Source organism: Akebia trifoliata, chromosome 11, assembly GCF_017979445.1.
Source record: "Akebia trifoliata isolate Shusen 1 chromosome 11, ASM1797944v1, whole genome shotgun sequence".
Classification (NCBI taxonomy): Eukaryota; Viridiplantae; Streptophyta; class Magnoliopsida; order Ranunculales; family Lardizabalaceae; genus Akebia; species Akebia trifoliata.
In genome coordinates this window covers 40,126,389-40,149,255 of record NC_141385.1, presented here as the reverse complement: position 1 = coordinate 40,149,255, position 22,867 = coordinate 40,126,389, and the positions used below count along the sequence as shown (strand labels likewise).

Sequence of the window (22,867 nt, the reverse complement as noted above, 5' to 3'; positions counted from 1 at the left end):
TACGTAAATCTACAAGGTTCACTATAATTTCTCAAATCTATAGCCAATATGGTAGAGAATGGATCTCTCTCTCTCTCCATGGTACACAATGTTGAAAGGGAGGAAATTACAATTTAGAAGATTATTTTTCAATGATTTATTAGAGAAATTATAGATAAGGGTATTTCTTTCCAAAAATATGAGTTATTGTAGCAAATGACCTTATTTTGAGTATTAAAAAAAAAGTGACCCTTTTTTGCCATTGCCATAAACCTATGAAAATTTTATACTAAATGTCATAAAATTTTTACAAGTAATAAAATAACATTATTTTTATTATATATATAATAAATAAATGCGGTGTTGGTTAGTATTTAGTAGGTGAAGGCGGATTTCAAAATCAAGTTGTATTATCAACACGCAGGGACTTTAACCAATTTGTGGGATTAGACCCTTGGCTCAGTTGGTTTGAATTTTGATTCATTGCGAAACAACTTTGAGGTCGTTGGTTCAAGTCCAACTTACCCATAGAAAACAAAAACAAAAACAAAACAAAATCAAATTTGCTTATAACAGTTGTTATAAAATTTACTGTTATAAACTTTTATTGAAAATAATCCTTAGAAATAATAAATGAGGGTTAGTTGGAATGACCAAATCATTTATTCCATTAATGCTACTTTTAGATTTCAAATCTAAATTTTGAAAGGTTAGGAGTTGGTGGGTTTCTTGGTTGGTGCTGAGCTGTTCCCAACCCTATTGGTGGGAAAGGTTAGAGGGGTCTAGGGTTTTGAATTTTAAATCAAGTTTGTGTTTAAATAGGTAGGCCAAACCACAATAATAAGATTTCAAAAGCATAAGTTCTTTTAGGGTCTTGGATTTGATAATACTTAGAGGTTTGGGGAACAAATTGTGGGGTCATCTTTTCATTTTTTATAAGTGGGGGCTGTTTAGCTTAGTGGACAAGCTATGAATTTTGTAAAAAGAAACAATCAATGCTAACTGGTGGGTCAAGACCTAATAAGGAAGTTATATTGACAAGCCATGAAACTCTAAGGATGGGTCAAAGTTTAAAATAAAAATAACTAAATTCTGAGGGCACTCCTCCTTCGATCTCTCTCCCTCTATTCCTCGCCTGAGTTGTCTAAATCGTTCAAGCGTGAGAGGAGTGTCGTTTGACATTTGAGGTCCCACAAAAAAAAAAGATTTTTAGAGGTGCCCCTAAAAATTGGAGGGCCCTTAGAGTTTCATGGCTTGTCAATAAAATTCCCAACTTAATATATGTTAGGGTGAGAGAATCCTTACGACTTAAAACTCTCTTTGCTCGATCAAAGAAACCATTGTTGTGGCGGTTGGCTTGGTCAGGGGGATGAGAGGAATGTAACTCATAAGTCAAAAATTGATTAATTATATCTAAAAATATGAATAAAATAAAAAAGAAGATGAAATCTAAATAATAGGATCCAAATCCAATCCAATAACAATTGGATGAATCAAATTGATTATAAATACTAAATATAATATGTAATTTACATAATTTCTCACAATTTAATGGATTGGGGATTATTAGATTGAGAAATGGTTGATCCAGAATTGATATGATAGGTTATATCAAATTGAATACTTATCAGAACCCAAATCCTCAATCTGAATAAAAAATTATTGGATCACTACCGATCAAATTTCAAGTTTGAGTTGATCCGTTGACAACCCTAATATACCCTAACCTACAATATTATTACCGATTAAATCATGAAACCCAATGATACAAAATTCTTGCCCCACCCCAAGGATAAATCCCAACTGTTGAATTCATATTTTTATGGTTTGGATTTTATACTTTTTTCCCACCCTAGTTGTTATTATTACTCTCCTAGTTGCTAATTTGTATCTAATATACGAGCTTGAAATGGTTTTGAAATCATACGAAAGGATCATCACCATCATCGTCAAATACCTACATTTAAAAGTTGAGATTGATTGAAGGAATCTTCTTCATCGATTCAATTATGTTTAAAGTAGCCTTTTCTATTAATTCAAATGTAATAATATCTGTTCTCAATGCCTCAAAATGATCAAATCTGTCTAAAACTTTGATTTTTAACTCTTGCACTGAAGTTCACAAGTCACAACTTTTGCTCTCTTATTAGCAGAAATAAAGGTTGGATGATAAGATAAGTGTGAGGTGGACAAGGCATAGTACACATGACAAATCAAGAGAGTGATTATAAGATGGACGACCTAGATTAATCATGACAGCCTCCAAGATGGTCTGAAGTTTTTAAGTTTTAAAATGTAAAATAAATGGGTGCACAAATGCACAATAGATGGTCTGAATCAGTCTATAGGAATAAAGATAATCCAACAGCTTTAGTTTAAATTGTAACCTTTAACCAAAATTACAAACAAATGCACATAAATGTATCATGTATGTAATTCACTAACCCTTCTGTATATGAAAAAACAAAAAAATATTCTTGTCGAAACAAGAAATTGAAAACATGGGAGAGGCGACAAAATCATAGATATGTTACCCTTTGATAGAACACTCTCCACCACCCTCGGCTTGATGAAATATGATTCCGAAGGGCACAAGAGAAGGAAATGATAAAAAACAGACCCAATGCAGTATGTCCAACTCATCGGCACATGAGGGGGAAAGAATTGAATGTGATAACAAAACTAGATTTATGTTTAAATTAGGTGAGGCTCGGCTCCAATGAATCAAGGGAACTGAAATGTACCTCCAATCTCTGCGTTACCAGAAGGGGGGTTGATGGCCACCCACAAGAGAGAGATCGTGATCGAGATGAGCCCTGCCCAAACAAACACGATTGTCGGTGTTCTTCCTCTCCTCCCCATGAGTCCTTTTGCAAAGGGGTAGAGATGTACCAAGACCCAAAAACTGAAGAATACCCCACCTATTAGACGGCTCCATTGTGGTATGACGCTATATATGGTCCGACTGAATCCGACCGCTATGGCAATCAAGTTGGTCATCATGATCACAATTGGTGGTATCATAAGAAATGACCACTTCACAATGTAGAGGTCAGCGAACTCATCGTCAACATCGTCTCCAGCCGATTTTGATGTTAAGGTGAATGAGATCTCGATCCCTGCAATCACCTTTAGTAGACCTTGAATCACAGCGGCAAAGTGGGCACTTGTGCCTCCAATCAGCCAGAACTGTTCGTTCCTCCACCATTCCTCAAGCTCGATACCCGACCACTTAATCTCAAGCACAGCGAGCATGCAAAGCGTCAAAGTGATTACGAGTAGGTACGTGAGGAAGGCAACATTGAGGGTCTGGACAATAAATTGACCAGAGAAGAGGGATAGTGCCGGGAGGAAGCAATAGACGATGAGAAAGATTGACGTAAAGGGGTAGATTCCCACATTGAGATACGCAATCCTCTGTAGAATCTTCATCCTTGGGCTAGCGAGTAGGGCATTGTTGCGAGAGAAGAAGATCTCGACTGATCCGGTGGCCCACCGCAGAACCTGATGGAGCCTATCAGTGAGGTTGATTGGGGCAGTCCCACGGAAGGCATCACGTTTGGTCACACAGTAAATCGACCTCCATCCTCTGTTGTGCATCCGATAACCTGTGACAACATCTTCTGTCACAGACCCGTAAATCCACCCAACACGCTGGCCCCACTCAGTCTTATCTTCATACCAGCAGGATATGACACTGATGGCCTCTGCAACAGTTGATGCATCAAGAAGATCCCGGGGAATGGTTAGGGCACCCGGGGGACGTCCATTCTTTACTGCTGGATGATCGGCAAGGGGCCGACCTTGGAACTCTGCCACCGGGATCGAATCAACAAGAAAAGACGAATTGCCAAACTTTTTGGGAAACAACGAGATGTTCATGTCATCATCGTCATCTCCCATTCTAAGGGCCCGGTTCTCTTCAGGAGTGGAAACTGTTTTGGGTTGCTTTCGACGAGCAAAGCAACAGCTGCAGAAACCAGGGTTGTGTTCTTTTGATCGAGGTGGGTCAAAGCCATAAAGAGCAATTCTACGAAATAGACATCCAGTTCCAACATAGACAGGGCCTTGGAGACCATCAAGTGCCCGCATGTTCACGTCAAAGAAGACAGTGTTGTGGTTGGCATATCGATCAGACGGGTCAATACCCTCGAACCTTTGAGGGAACTGAACATAACAAATGCGGTCTCCACCTCGGTCCATCATGAAGCACATTCCTTCCCTCATTGCTTGGGAGTTGTAGATATAGTGATCACAGTCAAGGTTCAGAATGAATGGGCCATTGGACATGATGGCAGAGGCTCGGACTAGTGCGTTCATGGCTCCAGCCTTCTTGTTGTGATCATAACCGGGACGCTTCTCACGGGATACATAGACCAGCAAGGGGAGACGGATGTCAACTTCTGTTAGGTCAATGAGTTTGGTATCGTCAGAGATACCTTCTAGTGGTTCTTCGCTGGGAGGCTTTAACATCACCTGCAGTTGATAGATGCATGTTCAGCTTTTCTATTCTTAAATTTCTTCTCAAAAGTGGGCAAGAGTAGTTAGCAATTCGGTGTACAGCAAAAAAAATCATTACGGTACTAATTCGAGTACGATTTGGATATACATTTAGCCATTCGTTTAAAAATTCGGTCAAAAAGTTGGAGAGGCAAAAATGCGATATGAGAATAGTTCTGGTATAGTTTGAATTCAACATTCTAGATAACTTTCAAACATCCAGGAGTATACATTTTAAAATTTTCACAGTACTCATATCCACTTATTTAGAGAACTTCCCAATCTTTTTAAAATTTATTATTTTTATATCTCATTGTTCAAAATCACCCCTGTTAGCCTTCATCTTTGAACCTATCCTTTTGTAAATTTAGAAATTTTCATACTTTAATGCATGTTTATCAAACATTTATAATTCTTATTCTAAAATAGCATAGAACAAATATAAAAGTAATAATATAATAATAATAAAAAATGATTAATTGTACAATTATCACAAATTTTTACAATGTTTGACACATTCTCTCTTACTTAATTGATTTCCGTCGAAGACTCCTGTGCAAAAAATCTAGCGAGAGGAAAGTAGATATAAAAGGATGAAAAATTAACTTTTTGATCGATAATCTTGAGATTTGATAATAAACAATGGTCTAATGGTGAAATAGGGATTAATTTGTATTTTTATCCCTCTTTGCAAAAAGTATTTTTGATTTGTGTAATTTGGGAAAAGAATAAATTGGGAATAATTCGAAAAAGGTTAAAAAGTCACAAAGTTTTACAAGGAGTTAAATTAGATGGAAGTTTTATCGTTTCTTGTATCATTCGGATATTTCAGGTGCAATTCATGAATTATTCGGAGAACTACTAACCATGCGGTCAAACCAAAGAGTTTCTATTCCAAAACTCACTATGTTCAAACAATTCTATCAATCTGAATGATTCCAGATGGTAAAAAATAAACGGTGTTGGCCAAAACAATACCTGTATGATTCCAGCATGATCACCCTTAGAGTGCTCAGGTCCAGGAGTCATCCAAGTGCCAGGCCAATGGGTTCCATCAGCCATCCAAGTAGCTTTTGATATCTTCACGCTTTCAACAGCTTCATCACTCACATTCTGTCTCTGGAGCTTCATGGCCTTAATCTCCTCCCGAGCATGATAAGCATCTGATCTACGCCTGATAGAATCAGGTAACCCATTGATCCTGACCTTGAACTCATCATATTCACGCTTTATCCGTCTACGATCCTTGACAAAATCCGGACGCACCTTATTCTTGTAAGGATCTCTCTTCAAATTGAAATACGACTCAGGGTTCCTTGGCTCGATTTCATGTTTACGGCAAAATGGAACCCAAATATTGGCGAAACTTGCAGCTTCAGCCATGGCTTCAAATGTTAGAAGTGCACCTCCATCATCGGAAACATAGCAAGCGAGCTTTTCAACGGGGTATTCAGCGGCAAGGATAGATAGGATGGTGTTTGCAGTGACAAGAGGTGGTTCTTTCTCTGGATCAGCGGTCGAAACAAAGATGTCTATTCCCGGAAGGTCAGATTTTCCAGTGGGGTTGTGTGGGCCGGGCATTTCGAACTTCTCTTTCAAGACTTCGAGGTCAGTCGCACGGTTTACAGGGCAGAGCTTGGGAAGCTGATCCAGTAGCCAAGAAAAGGCAAACCAAATCTCACAGACAACAGACATCCCCCAAAGCCAAATTGCCTCCTCGTTTTTATGTGTGATCCTCCACATGAGGAATAATGAAAGAACAACCATCCGAACAAATATCAGGAGCCTGTGAGCAAAGACGCAACAAATGGCATTTTAGAACAAAGATTGTACCGTTGAGACATAAATTGAGGTAAGCAGAGTAACCGAAGACAACACGATGCAACAAGATCCCCACACAATAACAAGGATTCGAAATTTTATGCTGGTTGCCATTCCATGCAATGTGGCTATGATTTAACAAAAGGGTGCTATAAAGGGATGTTAATGAAGTATTATGGTATCATGTTATTAATATCTCTACCATAAACAAGGTTCCCAGGTTCATCAATCCAAACTGGCTGATAAATTGTCAGACTTAATACATCTCCCAACCCAAATGTATGTTCTTAGTTACAGTTTTTTTTTTTTATCGAGTTTGTTCAAATTAAAAAAAAAAAAAAAAAAGTTCAAGGATTTATTCAACAGACATCCTTGTTAATAATTTTCAAAAACTATCATCCCAGAAATATTTCAAAAATGGGGTGTCCTTGTTTCATAAGAATAACCTAGAAATATACCAGGAATAACAGAGAAAATATCAAAATGGTAGCACGAAGGATCAACAATGAATATATCAATTAAAGCCCAGATAAATTCGCCTGCCCATAGAATTAGGGATCAAGTATAACTATGATTTGAATAAAGAAGTTGAAAAAATATGTAAAAATTTTCTTATCCACGGCATGTACCAGTTATGAAACTTGTATTCTTAGTTACCTAGATAAGGGTACAAGTGTTGGGTATGTCCATGATGAACACCTTGAGCTGCAGCAAGGTGGAAACAAACATACAACTGAATATTTTTAAAATCATGATTATAATCAATTAAATGTGCCCATGATTGCTTTGGAAAGTTTTGTCCCTACAATGATCCTTCAAATTTAGGGTCATCAATGGGTACAAGATCGCTTAACTGATTCGAACATGACTATCTAGGTTTGAGACCATACTTCTAGCTTGGATAAATAGTCAACCTAAGTCCAATTGCAGTGATGTACAAGTTTTCTCTTCATCATCTAGACCCAAAATAAAATAAACTACAACCATCTTATGCGTCCGATTACCGATCAATTAGAATTTGGATATTTTAGTGCTTGAATCGAACGCAACTCATTGACAGGCATAAACCTAATTCTAGTGACAACCCTAAAAGAATGCAAGTGACCAAATGGAACACCACTATTGTTGTTTATTGAGATTCATTTTTCTTCATGTACATGAGTGTTTGTGTGTGTGTGTGTGTGTGTGAGAGAGAGAGAGATGTCCTACTCCCATGAAATTTAATCATGTAAAACAATCAAATAGAAGGGAGGGAAAAAGTAATAATTCCAAAATTTGAAGGCCATCAATTCAAAATAAAGAGAGAATTATTTGTTCTAGACAACATTGAAGCTTTTTTTTTTTTTTTGCAACTCATCATCAAAACAAACAAATGGAAGAATTATTTGTTCCGGGCATCATTGAAGCTTTATTTTAATTTACAACTCATCATCAAAACAAACAGATGGAAGAATTATTTAAGTTATTTGTTTGCAACTCATCATCAAAAACAAACAAATTGAATGTCACCAATAATACAACAATAACACAAAGTTGATGAAAAAAACAAAAATATTCAAAAGTAAATTTATACCTATATGGGCTGAGAATAGCTGCAGGGATCTTTAATTTCCGAGTAAGCGGTCTCCATGGTTTGTTCATGAGCTCCGAGGGCTCGCTGCTGACCCCATCACCACCATCATCCTTAGGCCATATAGCATTCCCATAACCATAAGTTCCCTTAGTTTCGAACAACCATCTATTCTGATCAAAATCCCCGGTCTGACTCCTCATTAAAACCGACTTATTAGTCGATTTCATCATCGATAATCTCCTCTCCATCTTCGACATCCCACCACCTGGCGGCGGCGGCAACGACAGCCGCTGTTCAGTTCCAGCTTCATCAAACTCAGAAACCTTATAAGCTTCCTTACATCCAGGACAAATCCCACCACCAGTCCTAATTGCATCCAAATAACAATCTCTACAGATTTTAAAATCACATTCACATGGAAGAATATCAATCCCTCTTTCATCGCTCATAACCTTATCATCACAGCCATGAATCGAACAAGACGATCCCTTTGACCCAGCCATTTGTGGATGACTCGCTTCCGATTCGGTCACCTTGTCCATGAGATGAGCTCGAGTAACACTGTTGAATCCTCCTGTAAAGAGAGAATTCGAAACATACTGTTCTTCAACTTTTTGAGAAATCGATGGATCCATCATTGGTTGGTTATCTGGAGTGACAGGAATTTGAACTGTGTAGTTGAAGTACTCTCCACTTTCAATTTCGCTATCGAGATCATCTCGAGAGTAACTAATGTATCTTCCTGATGATGTTCTTCGAGCGAAACTTACAGTCGAAGGTTGAGCAATCGATGGATTGTTGTTATTGGCTTCTGATGTCTCTGATAACGAAGATCGGCTTAATTTGAACAATTTCGAAGTCATTTTAAACGGATCTAAAACTCAGAGAGAGAAAAATGAGAGAAATTTCATGAAATCGATATTGTTGTATAGCTCTTTTAAACAGATCTGAGAGAGAAAAACAGAACGAGATTTTGAAAATTGTTGCAGAGATGTCATGCGATTGACATTGTTATAGTTCTTGAAGAACTACAAGGATCAAAGATTATGCAAACTTTGATTACGAAAGAAATCGAAGAATGAGTCTTAATCAGCTAAAAAGTCCAATATCTTCTCGACGAATTCTTCTTCGCTCTTCTGTATTTTTTTATTTCTATTTATTTATTTTCAGAACTTCTTTTTTTATATTTTTTTTCTCTTTTATCCTTTCGGACAAAACGAGTTTTTTTTAATTGTTAGAATTTTATTTAAAAATTAAAAAGACGAGTTTTTTTGGGGGAAGAGAGAAGAGCGCGTGACACGGCTGTAGTAATGAAGACTATTTACCAGGTTCTTTGAATATTTGTCTCGGTTTCCGATAATACCCATGGATTTTTGGAATAATTACTGCAACGGCTATGTGTTCTGAATTCTGATACGCATCCGCCCGTTGGAATCTTCTATCCAGAAAAAGCAACTTTTATGTTTGAGTGTTTTACTTTTACCAAAAAAAGCCCCAGTACCCTGCAATAATTACTTTATCAGTCCCATGTTCTTACTTCTTAATGTTTAGGAAAATAATTTCGAAATTATGGATTGGGTCTTGTTAAACCCTATCTGCATTAATTACAATTTTTCTTTTTCTTTTTGCTCGTGGGTATCCCCATCCTCCCCATATTCCCATATTCACACTTGCTCGTGGGTATCCCCATCTCTTAAAAAGTCCTACATGCAACTGGTCTGGAGAGTGACCGTAAGGAATTCATTGCTTCATGGGATTTTCAACTTGACCTACCCTTCTTGAAGAGTTTATCAAGGTTCGGTTTGTCATTAGGACAACAACTTGGGAATAAGCATTAAATACTCCCTAAAAATAAGCATTTGAGAATATTTTTGATATATATAAAAAATAAAAAATAGAAAAAAACTTTTGAGTGCATTTTTGGTAGGAAATTCAATTTTCAGTGTGTAGTTAATGCACCTAAACGTGTGCCCTTTGGGCACATGTTAACAAAATCCTTATAGATTTTACCAAAATGGTCATCTATATTTGTTTGTTAGAAAAATGCTTAACTGTCTTCCTACAACGTTAATCCTGCATTGCATTGACATTAAGGGTGCACACAGTTTGGTTTGGTTTGGATTGGATTGGATTGAGGGTAAAATTTGAATTGAATCGAACTTGATCGGTTTTACAAATTTGGAATCGAAATCGAACCAACCCAAATCAATCGTAATTCGGTTTGGTTCTCAGGTCTCCTAGACATAAATATCAAGGCACAAATTATCAAATCTTACGATTAAAAAACCCACTACCATCAATAATTTCAATCAAAAGGCTTAACAAAGAGAAATGTCATTGGTAATATAATATTAAAATATCTCTACAATCTCAAGTATCTTCTTAATAACATGAATGATTTTTCCAAAATTGAAACTCAATAAATGGTTAGGGTCATGTCATTTGGACCACTCAGATTAGTGACTAAATTTGGTATAATACAAAAAGTAAACAGTAAGAGCTCTTTTTTGTTATATTTCATTTTCTTTGTTATATATAATGAATTTGGTTCGGTTCTCAATTTGATTAGGCTCTAGGATTCCCTAAATTGATAACCGAACCAAATCAATCGATTTTTCAAAATTATAAATCAGAACGAAATTGATGAGTTAAAAAATCAAATCAAACCAATTTGAAATGTCTTGTTTGGATTCAGTTATCACTTTGGCTTGATCCAATGTACATCGTTTATTGACATACTGGTGTGCATAGATCTATAAATGGTTTCTTCGAGTTACGAGTATTGTACACTTGAAAAAATCGATGGTTATCTACATGCACACAATGTCGAAGATAGTGTTATAGGAAGTCAGTGAAGCACGATTCTTGTTCGTTGCTAACCCTTCTCATAAACCTACCTTCTTGATTTTAATAATCATTCAAGATCAAGATGACTTGATGATCGATTGGGATTGTCATTGTGGAACGTCATTAACACTTATTCATCCAACATTTTGAAAATATCAGTTGAGTCAATAAAATTAGACCAGGTCAAGTAGGTTTTGTATATATATATATTTATAGAAATAAATACTTTTTAGTTCATTTAAATATTTATTATCCAAATATGTTCTTGTTATTAAGTATCTTATATTCCAATTTATTTTTATAAATAATTATGATTATTTGAAGAAAAATACATACATACATACAAAAAATCAGCCCATGCTAAAAGATTTAGCCCATATAAGACAAAATGTTTTTCTCTAGAATGTTGTTTAGGATTTTGTCAAAAGCACGCCACCCATATATATATATATGTGTGTGTGTGTGTGTGTGTGTGGAATGCTAACATCTAAAATCTCATGGGAACGTTAGTATTGTCCAACATTTTATTTTTTCTCAATAATAGCTATTTTCATTTTGTCTTTTTATGAAAAAGACAAGGGCATGTTAGTCTTTTACACAATAAATATATTTTTATGTTATTAATAAATACATTTATTATGTTGGCACTAATTGTTAAAGCATTTATAAAAAAAAGAAAGATATTTAATTTAAAATACTTAAATGCTTATAGTATTTATTATGTAAAAGATAAATACACCATTGTCTTTTTCACGAAAAGACAAAGCGAGAAGGATTCTTATTAAAAAAAAAGAAAAAAAAAGATGGTGAACAATACTAATGTTCCTATGGGGGCATTTAAGGACCATAAGAAACCAAATATTATGCCAAACATTTTTTTAATATATGGGTTAGAAGTTTTGGATTAGGATGATCTCTATGGTGAAATCATCCCCACAAAATATCAACTCATTCTAAAATTTCTAACTTGTGTATTGAAAATTATTTGGCACAATGTTTGATTTCTTATATAACCTTTAAATACATATTTGTGTGTGTGTGTGTAAATAAATAATTATAATTCAGGTTAAATTGATATCAAAAGGGATCAGACGAGACGAAATACCAAACTCACAAAACCATGCAACTTAATAATAGAAATCTCGACTATGTGTATACAAAATTTGACAAACAAGAATACAGACATGGTATAAATATCATCAACACCGGATACATATAAATCCCAACCATTAGATTATGTGTTTACTGGGTCAGGCTCATATGTTTTTTTAGATGAATCATCCCAAACCTAACCTTTCTATTAATATTAAAAAAAAAATTTGATTAATTTTATCGTAAAACATGCATGTTATATTTCACATTTAGGTAAGGGCTACTCTCTAAAGAAGTGGTCAACTTATTGATGCCAATGATTGATATGAATTGACCAAATAATAAAGTTGACTTTTAGGTAACAATTTATCCATTTGGATGGTTTGAATTTTTCAATTTTTGGTGAACTTCCAAAGACGTTGAAATTTCCAAAATACAATGAATTTTAAGAGGATACACAACACAAATGACTACTAAAGATAGCGTCTGGTCACATATTTTGGGTTGGGCCTGGTCCCCCTAAAATAGTTTTAGCCAGTATAAAATTATCATTATCGAATTTGAACTCTTTTTTTTTTTTTTCTATTCTTTTGAATGAGAAGTTGTGCAAAGTAGTTTTTGGTTTTCAACATTTGTGAGAAGAGTCGTGATTTTCTAACGCCCCCTCCAACACACAATCCCTGACGTGGCATGGGCTAGAACCATAGATTTCCTCGAGATACACAATTGTGCATCCTCATAAATACATGTGATTGAGTATCTCGAGGAAATCTATGATTCTATCGCATGCCATGTTAGAAAATTAGTATTCTTGGGAGAATTTGATGAAATTCTAGAGTACTTATATTTTTATTTTTTTAAGGGAAATTGCTTAAAGGACACTCGAGGAAGGGTTTCTTTCTAAATGGTCACTAACTTTTGCGTGTTAGCTTGACAGGACATTTAGTAAGCTTTTTCTTCCTTAATGGTCCCTCGTACTTAGGGGTGCAACTTAGTTCGGTTTGAAGTCAAATTGAAATTGAACTGACATAGGTCGGTTCTACCAAATAAGAACCATAACCAAACCAAATTCCATTGAAACCAAATCAACCCAAACTGAATTAAAGTTGATTTGGTTCAGTTTGGTTCTATGGATTGCCAATATTCTATAAGTTATAAGTAATATTTTTTAACGAAAAAATAAACATAAAATTTCATACAACAAATCACAAATATATCCATAAAAAATCATTAGTTTATCCCTAAAAGATAACTAATCTATGTCCTAACTCTTAAAATAATTTATAATAACTATTATATATATATATATATATATATATTGCATAAGGGTTCGATTCTCAGTTTGATTCGGTTCTATACAAGCTTGATCCAAGAATCGAACCAAATTGATCGATTATCCATTTTCGCAACCCGAAATCGAACCACAACTTGTTCCAAACCGAACCAAACCACCCCAAAGTTATCGGTTTGGTTCGGGTCTTGATTTGAACCGGGCCAAGTTGCACTCCTACTAGTATTGTTGAGTTCATAATTTTTACTATTGAACTCAACGCTTTTTTATTTAGTGTTGAGTTCACATTTTTTAACTATTGAACTCATCACTGTTTATTGTCAAGTTCGCCACATTTTATTTACTGTTAAACTCGACTTTTTTTTTAATTATTGTCGAGTTCACCACTTTTTATTTTGAAAAAGTGGTAAACTCGACATTGGTAAAACCCACCCATTTTTAATTTTTGAGTTTTTCTGACTAAAATACATGGAAAGATTGACTAAAAACTTAAGATAACGACTTGTTTAAATGATTTCAACCCAAAAAAATCATTACTGATCGATTTTCATCTAATAACTAAGAAAAAAAAAAGTGAAAAAACCCATTGAAAATGACTTTTTCTTCTTTCTTAAATCCTTTTTTTTTTTACGGAATGAAGTCTTTATAACTTGATTGAGATATCAAAAATCCAATTGTTGGATGAAAACGACGAGTTCGAACAATTAGGACATTCAATCATGAGAAATGTGGGAGATGAGGTCTATGGACCATTTAGAAAGAAAAAATTTACTAAATATCTTGCCAAGCAATCAGCAAAAGCTTAGGGACTATTTAGAAAGAAATCCCTCCGTGAGGGTCCTTTAAGTAATTTTCTTTTTTTTCAATGAAAATGTACTTATTTCTTTACTTATTGATTGAAATTCTCCAAAAATATTTCAACAATATTAGATTAATAATCAAAAGACTCAATTTTTTAATATAATAACCCTATTTTCTATTGAAACCCAAAAATTACCTACTAAGCACTATCACCAAACAATCAATGTTACAGTTATGATTTTTATAAAATTGATTTATATATAGATAATCCCACCACACCTAACTAATTTAGGGGAAATCAAGATAGGACCTAACATCAACCTTTTTTTTTGTCAATATTAATTTAGTAAGGAATCTTTTATATATAAAAAAGGGTGATTTAGGCTTATTTCTTCGGGGTTTGGCAAATAATATTTTAGACAGAAAAATGTTGAATTGACTTTGTTCAACATTGTGCTCAACACCGAACTGATGTGGCAATTGCTAGAGAACTATAGATTTTTTTTCGGTGTCTCGGGGAAAAAGTTCTATGGTTCTCCGTCCATTGCCATGTCAGCCTAGTGTCGAACGAAATCAGTTTAGAATGACTCTTTGAGACATCCCTAAGTTTATTTGCTGATGAAATACTCATTGATTGCCATCTTCTCTAGAGACTAACATTAATGTGCAATAAATACATATTGAAAATTGATTTTTGTAGAGAAAATGCCTTTTAAAAAATTAACTTTTTATTTAAATACCCTCGGATTCCAATTTCCAAAGTGTATTTATTGCGCTTTAACGTGTGCGCTTAGGGCACACGTTAACAAAACCCAACATAAAATGACCTAAATTTAAATACTCTTGTTTTCAACCTTTTGTAAAAAACCTTGATTATTTTAAGGAAACAAAAAATGTCATCTTCAAATAATAGGATGAATAAATCTTCGGCACATGTCCTTGACGTTGTAGCTCCTTCAACCATCAAACCTTAAGAAGATAAAATTTAAGAGGATTTTTAGGAAGAAATACCCCGATGGCCGCAGATATATGAAAACCATGAGATGTAGAGCTTGTATGATTGCCCGTGAAAATTCACAATAATCATCATAGAGTATTTATTTTCCACGACCTTATTTTGATGAATTAAACATACTCCTTTTTTTTTTTTTTTTTTGAAAAATTAAAGGGGGTTTAGACAGACCTTCAACTAGAAAAAAGAAGATCCTTACATTCTTTCATGGACGTTCCCGCAGGCATCCTTGCATTCTATCATAAATACCTAATTTAAAGGTCTCATTCTATGGGTTTTGTTAACACATGCCTTAAGGCAAGTGTTGAGCTGCATTAAATGTACTTTGGAAGTTGAATTTCCTATCAAAAATGCCCTCAATTTTTTTGAAAAAACCAAAAATACCCTCAAATGCTTATTCTCCGAAGTGTATTTAACGCAGCATAATGTGTGCCCGTATTCTAGGGATTGAAAATGAGGACTCTGAAACATTCCAACTAATATTTGAGAAATATCATCCTAAAATCACAAGGGTACCATAACCCTTGTAAGCAATCTCTCGCTCAATTCTTGAAAATTTTGTGATTTTTTTTCAATGAAAGTATTATTCTCCGGGATTATTGAATTATTTTGAAGTTTGAAAAGAATAAAACGCATTTGTTATGACTTTTAATAATTTTTATAAAATTTAGTGGAAAAAAATGCTAGAATAACTGATTGTATGTCGCAAAGTGTAAATTTGTAAGTTGTGACATGTAACACAAGTCGACTTTGAAGCGGTCATGCTTCAAATTTTTTTAGGAATCTAATTTTTTATGTGACAAATGGCCATTTTATCTTTTAAACAAATAATAACATATCCCTCTATATTTATATGAAATAACTCTTAATTTTTCAAATTAATGATTTATCCTTTGACTTTAATCTTTTTTTTTTTAAATCAATGGAATAACAATCTCAATGCCCTTATTATCACCACCATCATTATTGATCCTTCACCATCATTATTAACATCACCAATTTCATCAGCACCATTACTATCAGATGACCGAATTTTTTATTTTCAAAATTTTGAAATGAAATGGATAATACATGTATGAAACATATGCCGCATATTTTTCAATTATCAAATTTTTAGTTGAATTTCAAATTGAAATTTTGCAATCCAAAATCGAATATAACTCAAAATTTTCACAAATTGAATTTTTATTATACTCCAAATTGCTAGCAAGGACCACAACTACTCACCACAAGTTTGTGGGATATCTCAAATATTTCCTCAAATACTTGAAAAAAATGAAAAACTAATGTGAAAATAATTTTCTAGAAAATGACGTCCTTGGGAAAATAACAAAAGTAGAAAATGACGGCCACACAGACTAGACTAAACTAAACTACCACGCAAGCGTGTAATTTGACTTCTCGACTTCTGTGGTTTTTCTGTAAATATTTGGAACTATCGTGGGTGGTTCTCATATCCTCTCTCCTGTTTATGCTAAAAACCAGCGGAGAGATGTCGCGTAGGGATATCTGCTTGGCATGCCACGTGGCCTAATCCAGTTAAGGAATTATTTTGTCGTTCACGTATGTCTTCAAAGACTTGTAATAGACCGTGTGGGCCCCACAGGTTTGTTGGAGATATTTTTAGCACGTGCGTTCCACTGCTTTCACGTGTAGTTGACGACGTCACGCAGTAAAACTTGAAAAACTTGAGTTACGGGCCCGAATTTGATGCGTACCCCTCTTAATAGCCCACCATTTGTAAAATAATGTAACGAGAAAAAAGTATTTACTGTGATTCTCACAAGTCTGATGCGTAGATAATCATAAATATATTTTTTCATGATACGATACGAGTGAAAATCATTTACGATTATGTATGTATGTCCACGTCAGAATAGTAAGAACACAGTAAATCCTATATCACCCCAGCACGACTTAGTCCATTTAACAATACTTTTCTTTATAATTAGTCATGAACCTCACTCCTCACATTTTTCACGATTGAAACACCAAATATGCTTAAATCATTCAAATTTAACATTTTCATTAAAAGAAAATGATTTTAAGCATTTCAATTGAGTGGAGGAGATTCTATTTTGATGTTAAGGATCTTAGAAGGAAGAAGAATTCATTTTCAAGCATTTTTAAGATATATAAAATTTGGATATTTTCAATTTTTTTACTTTATTTTTTAATGAAAATTGATGGTTCTTTTGGTTTGAAATCATCTGGATAAGTTGTTATGTTAAGTTTTTAATCGAAAAATCTCATAAAAAAATGAAAACGGGTGGATTTTACAACGTCAAATTCGACAATTTTAAAATTTGTCTAGTTCAACCATACAAATTGTCGAACTCAACAATAAAAAAAATAGTGACCTCGACAATTGATAAAAAAAAGTTTACTAAATGGACTATCAAACTATCACCCAGAGTTTAAGAGTTATATTCAGAAAGAAAATCCTTCATCGAGACCTTTAAGTAATGAGTCGTGATAATATGATGCTCCCTCTCCCCCTTTAACACACGTCCCTATCATAGAATCATAACTCATTTGCTTCGAGATACACAAGAAAATCATTTTTGATTATACATATCCCGAACCAAATGATCTACGGTTTTATGATGAGGGTGTGTGTCAAAAAGGGGTATTAGAAAATCATTACTATTAAGTTATTTTTTATGTTAATTAGAATAGTAATTTTGTCTTTTACATTAATGAATTTCTATACATGGAAGAGCATTATGACCAAGTATAGTACTTTGAGATAATTACATAAATATAGTGTGAATGGCCTTTCCCCTTCTAATAAAACCAACCAACCAACCAACCACAATGACACAAGCATCCATTAAAAGTCTTCTTCTTGGTATCATTTGTCAGCGAGAGGAGTTCAAGAATCCACATCCCATCTAAAATAATCTAGATGTCTCACCAAATCATCTCGATATCGTTTATTCTAAGATAAATTACACTTTGACCCTTATAATTTGGCACAACTCCATTTTAACCTCTTAACATTTTGATAAGTACACTTACCTCTACTTTCATTGTCAGGTTAAAATTTAGATGTTATTTTACTATTTTATCATCTTATTTTTTTATTAAAAAATATCAATTTTAAATCAATAATTAAAATGTCTCGACTCAGGCATTCATTAAACTAATTTTTTTCACATACAAATTTTTATTTAATAAAAAAAATAACATTTTAGAAAGGGTAAAATAGTTTTTATAAAATGAATTTCAATGTTAAGTTGACAGCCATTTGACAAAAGAGAGGGTAAGTGAATCTTTAGATAATTATAAAAAAAACGTAAGTTGAATTATCAAAACATTAAGGGATTAAAATGGAATTATGCCAAATTACAGTGAGTCAAAGTGTAATTTAACCTTTATTTTTTTTATTATTTTTTTTTAAGGTTTATTTGACCATACCTCTCCACGTTTTGATTAATATTAAAAATGCTCGTGGCTTCTTAAATTATGACATGCCGATTTGACCTAGGCCCTAAGTCCTCCATAAGATACTAATGTAAATTACTTAAATACCCTCATCTTTTACTTCTTCAAAATCATATCTTGTTCTTAGCTCGGTCTTCTCGGAGAGATTAACATAAATGAACATATCATCTGATTTGGTCTTTGATGTCACTATCATTATTTAGAGTATAGAATCAAAAAAAATTATATGTTATAAAAACAAAGCATTCTAACAAGAAAAAAGACGACAAGACCATCTTCCCATGGAATCTCTAGTTGATTTAAACTAGAAAATTGCTAAACACTTCGAATTTTCAATTAAAAGGTAATTTTTTTCGTCTTTTGAATAATGTTTTAAAAATCTATCGATGACTGATTTTGTTTTTTTAACAAATTGGTCAGACCCTATAGCAATCGAGAAAATTTTATTACAAAATCTAATCAAATCTGGTCGGACCACTGGCTCGAGCCAAGTGTGAATCAAGTAACATACTCATGATGATTTGATAGGTTGTGCCATCGGTCTGAGTTTGATGTGAGCTCCTCACATGGGAAGCTATACACAATCATAGATGTTTTTCATCGAGATAGAGATACGAGTGGGAAGCATTTATGGTTCTGTGCGCACCATTGTGTGAAACGATGTCAATTTCAATGTCACTCCAGCACAACTCGAAAAACTACCATATATTTTTGGCATACATGCTGGGTGTCACTATTAATTCATCAGCCAAGTACCATTATTTGTCGACAAGAAGTTCAAAGGCAAATTATACATGTAGGTCAGCTTCTAGTGACTCATGAAAAATGATTCATGGGAAAAAAAATAAAAAAGACATGATGCCAACCATTTAAACACAAAACCCTAAGATTTATCTTCTGGATAAATAATTTCGAGATGTGTGTTATCAAGATATGCATTAGTCAACCCTGAATGGTTGGCTCAATGGCAATTTTGATTTGATAAGTGAAGAAAGTTTGCGGGTTGTGAGTTCAATACCCAGTATGAGCAATAATTCCTCAGGGCCACCTATGATGGTGCTCCCTTACTTACCTTGTATGTATGTGCAAGCATCGCATGTGCTTGGGGATGGGACCCACACTCCTTAGCCCAGCCCTCTGGCTCTGGCTTTTCTGGTCCCACTAGTCGGACATTAGTTAGGATACCCCATCTTGAAAAAAGAAGAACATATGCATAACTCTCAAACAATGGAATTTTTTGTTTAAACGGTTGAAATTATGTACCATTCTTCACGAGTCGACAAAACTCAATTAGGGAAGGCAATTTTGCCTCGCCCCAATCTGCCCCTATAGGGTTGAGTTCTCACACTTTTAAAAAGTTTATGGGCGGTTTTAATATTAAAAATGAAAAATTAATTCAGTTTCAGGGTGTGGACGGTTTTGATTATACCCCTCCCCATTAACTCATCCATTGTACCCCAAATTCTTAAATTATTAATTATCACCCCCCAATCAAAAATTAAAACAGACCATTCAAACATTACAAAGTTTTGACTTAAATTATTATCTCAACATTTGAAAACATTATAAAACTCATTCAAAAAATTTCAGTAGTTGTTTATAATTTTGATTAGACTCATACTAAACCTTAAACCCAAAAATGCAGAAGTCTAAGAAGAAAAAAAATTGAGAAATAGCTTCTATTGGCACCCCAACTTTTACTTGTTGGTGAGTTGCTCTTTTGAAAGGGCAGAGCGGGATAAGAATGGGTAAAAAAAATCAGACCCAAGTCTGGGTCGGGACGGATTCGGTATGAATGATGGTAATTTTAGCCGAGTCCGGGCCGGGCCGGGTTGAGCTAAAACTGTGAATCAGTGTTGTAGCATTCAACATTTCATATTTTTCCATTGGTCAAGGCACGTTTTGTTTTTTTTATAGCTTTAAAATAGTATAGAAATATCTTTCTCCATAACTTCATTCATGGAAATAGTCAAATCTAATCTAAACCTTTTCGCTCTTCTTTCTGTCCTCGTGTGTAGAAAAAAAAAAAAAAACTAGCAGCATTTATAATGCAATTCGGTTGTGTTTGGTTCATACCTAAGAGATCATTTATACAAAATTTAAATATTTTCTTATATAAGAACTCTGACAAAAGAGTAATTTAAAAAAATCTAAATTATTCTTTCATACCCTTTTTATATAAATAATAATATTAAAACAGATTTAATTTATAAAAAATAAAAATAAAAAATCTTTCAAACACGTACTTTTATAATCCAATATGATATATAGTCCATGAAACTTGACAATCTGACAAAGCCAGCTAAGCAAAAATATATTACATTTATATCTTGAAAGTTTTTAGTCCTAGTTCAATATTATATATTAAGAAAATAAGGATGGTGGTTGAGCTGTTTGTGCTTATTCTAGTAATTTTCTGACCTAGTTCAAGTATTTTGTCTGGATTCCAATAATTTTTTTTTTTTCAAAGAAAAGGTCATCTTTGAACATTCGACACTCTAATACCAACCCCGATTTTGGATTGAGTCAGTTTTGATTAGAACCAGCCCAACCCATCATCGATTGGGCCAATCAAGCTAGGCTCGGTAAGTGTTTAGGGCTGGGCTAGGGTTTTGGAGTTAGGCTATAATGTTTTATTTGTAATGTAGATAATAAATCTCATGAGTTGAGTTGACCCGAATGGGCTGAAATATTTACTTGGACGGGCTTTTGTTGGATTTTTAGGTCCAATTAGAATTGGGTCATTTTTCAATCTTGACTGGCCCACCCCATTGATAGTACCAGTAGGGGTGCACATGGTTCAAATTGGTTCGGATTTTCGGAAAATTGGAACCGAATCAAACATGATTGATTCTACAAATTTGGAACCAAACCAATCCAATTACCCTATAGAACTGAACCAATCCAAACCAAACTTGGTTCGGATCGATTCTCGGTTTTCATACTTTCAAAATAGAAAAACTAATATTTTTCCTTTCAAAAGAGGAACCCTTTGGATCATATCATAAATAATGCCTATTTTAAAAATGAAAATGATTTTATGATTAAATTTTGACTGAAATCTGTATAAATTAAAAATTAGAAGAAATTCAATGAGACTAAAAAAAATTTACAATTTTAAAATTGGTATTTTAAATGGATTAGTGAGGAAACTAATCCATAAATGGTAGATTAACGAATCCAAATATAGGTTCGTATAGTATATTTCATCTAACAAATACAGCATAAAGGTTCTTATAAAAAAACAAGGATTCAAACTCTTTAAAAAAGTTTTTCCATAAATGGGTTGATCCATTTGAGAGTTGAGAGAGATTTGTGTACATTTTTTTATGAGTTTTTGTTTGAAAAAAATAGAAGAGATGAAGTTGAAGACTTTGATAAGTTACCTCTTCGTAACATACTAACACAATTGAGAGAGAGAGAGAAATAAATAATAGAAAAATGAAACTAAGAAAATGTTATATATATATATATATATAGGGAAATGTTCAGCACCCTAAGTTTTACCACACACTTTAACAAACGTTTTTTGTCCTACATGGGTTAGAAGTTTTGGAATGGGCTGATTTTTGGTGAGGATGATCTCTATGATTAAAAGATCATCCTCCCCAAAAATCAGCCCATTCCAAAATGTTTAGCCCCATGTTTACACGTTGAAAAATCGTGGACCGTCCATTTTTTGTAAATTATTTTTGATGGGGTTAGAAGTTTTGGAATGAGCTGATTTTTGGTGAGGATGATCTCCTCACCATAGAGATCATCCTCACCAAAAATCAGCCCATTCCGAAACTTCTAACCCATGTAGGACAAAACGCGTTTGTTAAGTGTGTGGTAAAACTTAGGGTGCCGAATGGGACCCATATATATATATATATATGGGAAGGGAAATGTTCAGCACCCTAAGTTTTACCACACACTTTAACAAACGTTTTTTGTCCTACATGGGTTAGAAGTTTTGGAATGAGCTGATTTTTTGTGAGGATGATCTCTATGGTTAGAAGATCATCCTCCCCAAAAATCAGCCCATTCCGAAATGTTTAGCCCCATGTTTACATGTTGAAAAATCGTGGACCGTTCATTTTTTGTAAATCAATTTTGATGGGGTTAGAAGTTTTGGAATGAGCTGATTTTTGGTGAGGATGATCTCCTCACCATAGAGATCATCCTCACCAAAAATCAGCTCATTCCGAAACTTCTAACCCATGTAAGACAAAACGCGTTTGTTAAAGTGTGTGGTAAAACTAAGGGTGGCGAATGGGACCCATATAGGAAATGTTCACCAACAAACATTTTGGCAAACATTTTGGCAAAACATTTTTCAAAACATGGGTTAGAGGTTTTGGAATGGGCTAATTTTTGGTGATGATGATCTCTATGGTGAGGAGATCATCATCACCAAAAATCAGCCCATTCCAAAACTTCTAACCCCATCAAAAATGGTTTACAAAAAATTGACGGTCCACGATTTTTAAACTTGTAAACTGGGGCTAGAAGTTTTGGAATG

At 34.0% G+C, this 22,867-nt stretch overlaps 1 protein-coding gene across 1 annotated transcript; it reads right to left on the bottom strand.

Annotated features, from left to right (window-relative positions):
* Positions 1–2,336: 2,336 nt before the first annotated feature.
* LOC147391626 (cellulose synthase-like protein D3) lies at positions 2,337–9,063 on the bottom strand. The gene is made up of 3 exons (XM_086457532.1): positions 7,874–9,063; positions 5,458–6,265; positions 2,337–4,455 (listed from the first exon to the last, which is right to left on the bottom strand). Exons 1-3 carry the CDS (start codon positions 8,734–8,736, stop codon positions 2,704–2,706), a joined length of 3,423 nt encoding a protein of 1,140 aa, XP_086313658.1. The 5' UTR covers positions 8,737–9,063; the 3' UTR covers positions 2,337–2,703.
* Between the last annotated feature and the right edge of the window lie 13,804 nt (positions 9,064–22,867).